This window comes from Boleophthalmus pectinirostris, unplaced genomic scaffold (genome assembly GCF_026225935.1).
Source record: "Boleophthalmus pectinirostris isolate CB_2022bp ecotype Guang Dong unplaced genomic scaffold, ASM2622593v1 HiC_scaffold_23, whole genome shotgun sequence".
Lineage (NCBI taxonomy): Eukaryota > Metazoa > Chordata > Actinopteri > Gobiiformes > Gobiidae > Boleophthalmus > Boleophthalmus pectinirostris.
The window spans coordinates 1025372-1032063 of record NW_026571207.1 but is presented as its reverse complement, the minus strand read 5'-3'; the positions used below and the strand labels follow the sequence as shown (position 1 = coordinate 1032063).

Below are 6692 nucleotides of genomic sequence, written 5' to 3'. Positions count from 1 at the left end.
GAGCGCGACATAAACCCTCACCTGTCGTTGTTGTTGTTGTGTGACAGGTGCAGGTGTGACAGGAGTCCTCTCACCTGTCGTTGTCGTTGTTGTTGTTGTGTGACAGGTGCAGGTGCGACAGGAGTCCTCTCACCTGTCGTTGTTGTCGTTGTTGTGTGACAGGTGCAGGTGTGACAGGAGTCCTCTCACCTGTCGTTGTTGTTGTTGTTGTTGTTGTGTGACAGGTGCAGGTGTGACAGGAGTCCTCTCACCTGTCGTTGTTGTTGTTGTTGTGTGACAGGTGCAGGTGTGACAGGAGTCCTCTCACCTGTCGTTGTCTTTGTTGTTGTTGTGTGACAGGTGCAGGTGTGACAGGAGTCCTCTCACCTGTCGTTGTTGTTGTTTGTGTGACAGGTGCAGGTGTGACAGGAGTCCTCTCACCTGTCTTGTTGTTGTTGTGTGTGCAGTGTCAGTGTGGACAGGAGTGTGCGTTGTGTGACAGGTGCAGTGTGACAGGAGTCCTCTCACCTGTCGTTGTCTGTTGTGTGACAGGTGCAGGTGACAGGAGTCTCTCACCTGTCGTTGTTGTTGTGTGTGACAGGTGCAGGTGTGACAGGAGTCCTCTCAGTCGTCTGACAGGTGCAGGTGTGACAGGAGTCCTCTCACCTGTCGTTGTTGTTGTTGTGTGACAGGTGCAGGTGTGACAGGAGTCCTCTCACCTGTCGTTGTTGTTGTTGTGTGACAGGTGCAGGTGTGACAGGAGTCCTCTCACCTGTCGTTGTTGTTGTTGTGTGACAGGTGCAGGTGTGACAGGAGGTCTTGTTGTTGTTGTGTGTGACAGGTGCAGGTGTGACAGGAGTCCTCTCACCTGTTTTGTTGTTGTTGTGTGACAGTGCAGGTGACAGAGTGCAGGTGTGACAGGAGTCCTCTCACCTGTCGTTGTTGTTGTTGTTGTTGTGTGACAGGTGCAGGTGTGACAGGAGTCCTCTCACCTGTCGTTTGTTGTTGTTGTGTGACAGGTGCAGGTGTGACAGGAGTCCTCTCACCTGTCGTTGTTGTTGTTGTGTGTGTGACAGGTGCAGGTGTGACAGGAGTCCTCTCACCTGTCGTTGTTGTTGTTGTTGTGTGACAGGTGCAGGTGTGACAGGAGTCCTCTCACCTGTCGTTGTTGTTGTTGTGTGTGTGTGACAGGTGACAGGTGCAGGTGTGACAGGAGTCCTCTCACCTGTCGTTGTTGTTGTTGTGTGACAGGTGCAGGTGTGACAGGAGTCCTCTCACCTGTCGTTGTTGTTGTTGTTGTTGTGTGACAGGTGCAGGTGTGACAGGAGTCCTCTCACCTGTCGTTGTTGTTGTTGTTGTTGTGTGACAGGTGCAGGTGTGACAGGAGTCCTCTCACCTGTCGTTGTTGTTGTTGTTGTGTGACAGGTGCAGGTGTGGGACACGGCAGGACAGGAGCGCTTCAGGAAGTCCATGGTGGAGCATTACTACAGGAACGTCCACGCCGTCGTCTTTGTCTACGACGTCACCAAGATGGCGTCTTTCCGAAACCTGCAGACCTGGATCGAGGTCGGGGACTCACACCTTTATTTTAGTTTTAATTTTTTATTTTAATCTAAGTCCGTTTCTTTATTTTGAGTGTGTTTTTTGCGTCTCTGTTTCCGCAGGAGTGTAACGGTCACAGAGTGTCGGCCTCGGTGCCTCGGGTTCTGGTGGGAAACAAGTGTGACCTCATCGACCAAATACAGGTACAGGAAGTGCAGTGACCCTCGCCCGCCAGCAGGGGGAGGGTTTTAGCAGGGGGTTTTACTGACGTTTTAGTCCTGGTTTTAGTTTTTGTTTGTTTAGTCCAGTTTTAGTCCAGTTTTAGTCCTGGTTTTAGTCCTAGTCCGTTTTAGGTCCTGGAGTCCTGGTTTAGTAGTCCTGTTTAGTTTAGTCCTGGTTTTAGTCCTGGTTTTAGTCCAGTTTTAGTTTTAGTCCAGTCCAGTTTAGTCCAGTTTTGGTCCTGGTTTTAGTTTCCAGTTTTAGTCCTTTTAGTCCTAGGTTTTAGTCCAGTTTTAGTCCTTTTAGTCCTGGTTTAGTCCTGGTTTAGTCCAGTTTAGTCCTGTTTTAGTCCATTTTAGTCCTGGTTTAGTCCAGTTTTAGTCCCGTTTTAGTCCTGGTTTTAGTCCTGGTTTTAGTCCAGTTTTAGTCCTTTTAGTCCGTTTAGTCCTTTTAGTCCTGGTTTAGTCCAGTTTTGGTCCTGGTTTTCCAGTTTTTAGTCCAGTTTTAGTCCTTTAGTTTTAGTCCAGTTTTGTCCTGGTTTTAGTCCAGTTTTTAGTCCAGTTTTAGTCCTGGTTTAGTCCTGGTTTAGTCCAGTTTTAGTCCTGTTTTAGTCCTGGTTTAGTCCTGGTTTTAGTCCAGTTTTAGTCCTTTTTAGTCCTGGTTTAGTCCTAGTTTTAGTCCTGTTTAGTCCAGTTTTAGTCCTGAGTTTTAGTCCTGGTCCTGTTTTTCCAGTTTTGTCCTTTAGTCCTGGTTTAGTCCAGTTTTAGTCCTGGTTTAGTCCTGGTTTAGTCCAGTTTTAGTCCTGGTTTAGTCCTGTTTAGTCCTGGTTTAGTCCAGTTTTAGTCCTGGGTTTTAGTCCAGTTTTAGTCCTGGTTTAGTCCAGTTTTAGTCCTGGTTTAGTCCAGTTTTAGTCCCATTTTGGCCCTGGTTTTAGTCCTGGTTTTAGTCCAGTTTTGGTCCTGGGTTTAGTCCAGTTTTAGTCCTTTTGGCCCTGGTTTTAGTCCTGGTTTTAGTCCAGTTTTTGGTCCTGGTTTTAGTCCAGTTTTAGTCCAGTTTTTTTAGTTTTTTTAGTCCTGGTTTAGTCCAGTTTAGTCCAGTTTTAGTCCTTTTAGTCCTGGTTTAGTCCCTGGTTTAGTCCAGTGTTTTAGTCCTGTTTAGTCCTGTTTTAGTTTTAGTCCTTTTAGTCCAGTTTAGTCCTGGTTTAGTCCTGGTTTTAGTCCAGTTTTGGTCCTGGTTTTAGTCCTGGTTTAGTCCAGTTTTAGTCCAGTTTTAGTTTTAGTCCAGTTTTAGTCCTGGTTTAGTCCAGTTTTAGTCCTGGTTTAGTCCTGGTTTAGTCCAGTTTTAGTCCAGTTTAGTCCTGGTTTTAGTCCAGTTTTAGTCCTGGTTTAGTCCGGTTTTAGTCCAGTTTTAGTCCTGGTTTAGTCTAGTTCAGATTGATGTAAACGTGGGCACTAAAAGGCGACTTGTTGATGTAAATATGTGACGAGTTTCTTCATCAGAACTGTTCTTCTTCTCTTCTTCTCTTCTTCTTCTTCTTCTTCTTCCCTCAGGTTCCTTCCAACGTGGCGCTGAAGTTCGCCGACTCCCACAACATGCTCCTGTTCGAGACGTCGGCCAAAGACCCCAAGGAGAGTCAGAACGTGGACTCCATCTTCATGTCGCTGGCCTGTCGCCTCAAGACCCAGAAGTCGCTGCTGTACCGGGACGTGGAGCGGGAGGAGGACCGCGTGGAGCTCAGCCAGCGGACGGACTGCAAGAGCAACTGCCCCTGCTAGAGCCGCGCGGAGGACGACCACCAAAAACAAACAAAAAAAAACCCTCGACCGCGAATAAACGAACGCGCCGTCGCGAGTCAGGAGAAGTAAAAGTCCGATAGATCGATTTGCCGCATTCTGTTGAACGCCGGTACTGGATAAACCCGAGATGAGTCCGTTGTAAATTCCTTCCGCACGCGCATCAAGAATCTCGGACTTCCGGTCGTCGCCGCAATCCACGCCGGGAAGGATTCACCGGAAAAAAGCGAGCGTCAAACCTCCGCGTTTGTTTTCCCGGTGCGACGCGTCTGTCGTCGAAGTCGATCTTTTCGAGCCTTTTGAACCATTTCGCTTTTGTTTCTGGTTCTGATATTGTCGTGTTTTAGTTTTTTGGGATTCGGACGTCGTTTAATTGTTGTGGTTGTTGGATCCTAACGGCGGAAAACGGCTCGAGGAATTTGTTTGCGAATTCGTAAATGCAAAAGTGAATCAGATGTGTGTGACTCAAACCTCTGTTCAAACTGTTTCTCTTCCCAACGGAATTGAAAAATAGTGAAAGGTGAAGGTGATGGGCAGGATTGATCCACAGGAAGGAACAAAAAGGAAACATTTGACTGCGGGACTGAGACCAGGACCAGACCAGGACCAGACCAGGACCAGACCAGAGAGACAGACCAGGACCAGACCAGACTCAGAGCCCATGGCCAGGGTCGGAGCTCAGAAGACTCGGAGAGAGGCTCAGGCTCGGAGTTAAGGCTCGGAGTTAAGGCTCGGAGTCCGCTTTGGTCTGGTCTGGTCCCGGACCTGGATCAGTCCTGGTTTAGTCTGAACGCAGTGTGAAAGTTCGGCATCGCAGTCACGAAGTCACGTAAACGGTCGATTGTTTTTAGTTTTTTTTCGGACGTCGTTTAATGTTGTGGTTGTTGGATCCTAACGGCGGAAAACGGCTCGAGGAATTTGTTCTTGAATTCCGTAAATGCAAAAGTGAATCAGATGTGTGCGACTCAAACCTCCGTTTCAAACTGTTTCTCTTGGTGAAGGCGATGGGCAGGATTGATCCACGGGAAGAACCAAAAAGGAAACATCTTCCAGAAAGGAATTGTCTGAAACAGTGGAAACGGTTGGACCCCGACCTTTTTTGCACCACGGACCAGTTTTTATATCACACAATATTTCATGTTGCGTTAAGTCCTAAATCCTGTTTTAGTCCCGGGGTTAGACCTGTTTTAGACCTGAGTTTTGGCCTGGTTTAGACCTGGTTTGGGGCCTGTTTTCCTGGTTTAGACCTGGTTTAGAACCTGGTTTAGGTTTACCTGGTTTTAGACCTGGTTTCCTGGTTCTGGTTTAGTAGACCTGGCTTTTAGACCTGGTTTAGTCCTGGTTTAGTTTACCTGGTTTAGACCTGGTTTTAGTCCTGGTTTAACCTGGTTTAACCTGGTTTAGTCCTGGTTTAGACCTGGTTTAGACCTGGTTTAAGTTTAGTTTTATCCTGGTTTAGTCCTGGTTTAGGTCCTGGTTTTTAGACCTGGTTTAGGGTCCTGGTTTTTAGACCCTGGTTTACCTGGTTTAGTCCTGGTTTAATCCTGGTTTTTAACCTGTTTAGTCCTGGTTTAGTCCTGGTTTAACCTGGTTTAGTCCTGGTTTATTCCCTTAGTCCTGGTTTAGACCTGGTTTAGTCCTGGTTTAGTCCCTGGTTTAGACCTGGTTTATAGTCCTGGTTTAATCCTGGTTTAGTCCTGGTTTAGTCCTGGTTTAAACCTGTTTAGACCTGGTTTAGTCCTGGTTTAGTCCTGGTTTAGTCCTGGTTTAGTCCTGGTTTAATCCTGGTTTAGTCCTGGTTTAATCCTGGTTTTAGTCCTGGTTTAGTCCTGGTTTAATCCTGGTTTAGTCCTGGTTTAATCCTGGTTTAGTCCTGGTTTAGTCCTGGTTTAATCCTGGGTTAGTCCTCGGTCAGGAGGGGCATTCGTACTTTCGGTCTAAAACATGAGCGACATTAGACCACAAGTCCAGGCTGCTTAAAACGTTTTTTATAAACGCCAAAATAAAACATCCAGCACAGATTATGCAGCTCTAATCCGAATCTGAATCACGTTCAGAAAAAAGTTTGTTACCGTCAAATGGTGTGAAAGAAAGTCTAAACGTCACTACGGAGTTTTTTAGAAGACCCGACCCGAGTTTGTGTTTCGGAACTTCGATCTGATTGGCCGTTCCGTCGCGCTTTCTCGAGGCGGAGGTCGGTTTTCCAAAGTCCCGAGCTCAGCAGAATGCGGCGTCAGCGAGGAAGCGACGAAGCGAGACTCGGACGTCGATCCGGAGAAAAGCCCAGGTGCTTCCCCGACTTTTTTTCAAAACTTGCCTCCTCCGAGTTCGGGGACGCAAGTTTTGAGGAACACATTTTGGACCACAGACCGAGCGAAACTGTTCACGTTTGAGAGCGAAGAAACGAAGAAACGAAACGAAACGAAACGGCCGACACCAAAACGAAGACGAGGACGGCGAGGGGCTTTCACATTTGAAATCGTTTGACTCCGAAAGTTTGGATTTTAAATGAAACGAGCGAAGACTGAAGTGTGGTAAATGCTTTTTTGGACATTATTTATTCTATTTATAACGTCGCCTTTGAGTTTGTTTATGTACGTTTTGTTTTTTTTTGGGGTTTTTTTTGGCATTTTTGTCGAACTAAATCTGTGACTAAATATTGCGGGGCCAGTTTCACAAAGAGTTTGAGTCGAAGTAGAACTTTTCGGAGTCCGGCAGCCGCGTTTTCTCGATGGAGGTTTTATTTCTTGGCTTTCTATCTTCACGGAGACCAAACCGGGCCAAGTTCCAGGTCGGATCTGCGGAGAGGCGACGCCGCTCACAGTCAGAATCAATGTTTTTTTTAGGTGTTTTTGAGCTGTAAAACCAACTGTAACTGAATAAATTTAAGGTAGATCTGTTTAATGTCACAGTGCGGAACATTCCGGGCAGAGCAACGACGTATCCATAGAAACGAGCGAGTCTTTACAGATTTGTGACCCGGTTTACGGTTCATATTTGTGCAAGTCCAGGGCCCGTCCACGTGAAACTAAAACAAAAACTGACAGAAACTTCAGGAAAAATAAACTAAAGTCACGTGATTTCAGAAAACGGAGACGTTGTTCAACCCCAAAAGTGAGTGTTTCAGCTGAAAAGACTTTAAAACCAGGACTAAACCAG

The 6692-nt window shown here is 46.7% G+C and overlaps 1 protein-coding gene across 2 annotated transcripts in view; it reads left to right on the top strand.

Moving 5' to 3' along the window:
- Positions 1–4611, top strand: part of rab33a (RAB33A, member RAS oncogene family) — a 19955-nt gene extending 15344 nt beyond the window's left edge. Inside the window, exons 2-5 of one of the 2 annotated variants that reach the window (XR_008632968.1) lie at positions 1405–1545; positions 1644–1724; positions 3291–4059; positions 4535–4611. Coding sequence is in view for 1 of the 2 variants with exons in the window: in XM_055159312.1 (XP_055015287.1) it covers positions 1405–1545; positions 1644–1724; positions 3291–3515 (447 nt within the window). In the remaining variant the exon portion in view is untranslated. Of the gene's footprint in view, positions 1–1404; positions 1546–1643; positions 1725–3290; positions 4154–4534 lie in introns of those variants that run through there. The other variant, XM_055159312.1, reaches the window with a different exon arrangement.
- The last annotated feature ends 2081 nt before the right edge of the window (positions 4612–6692 follow it).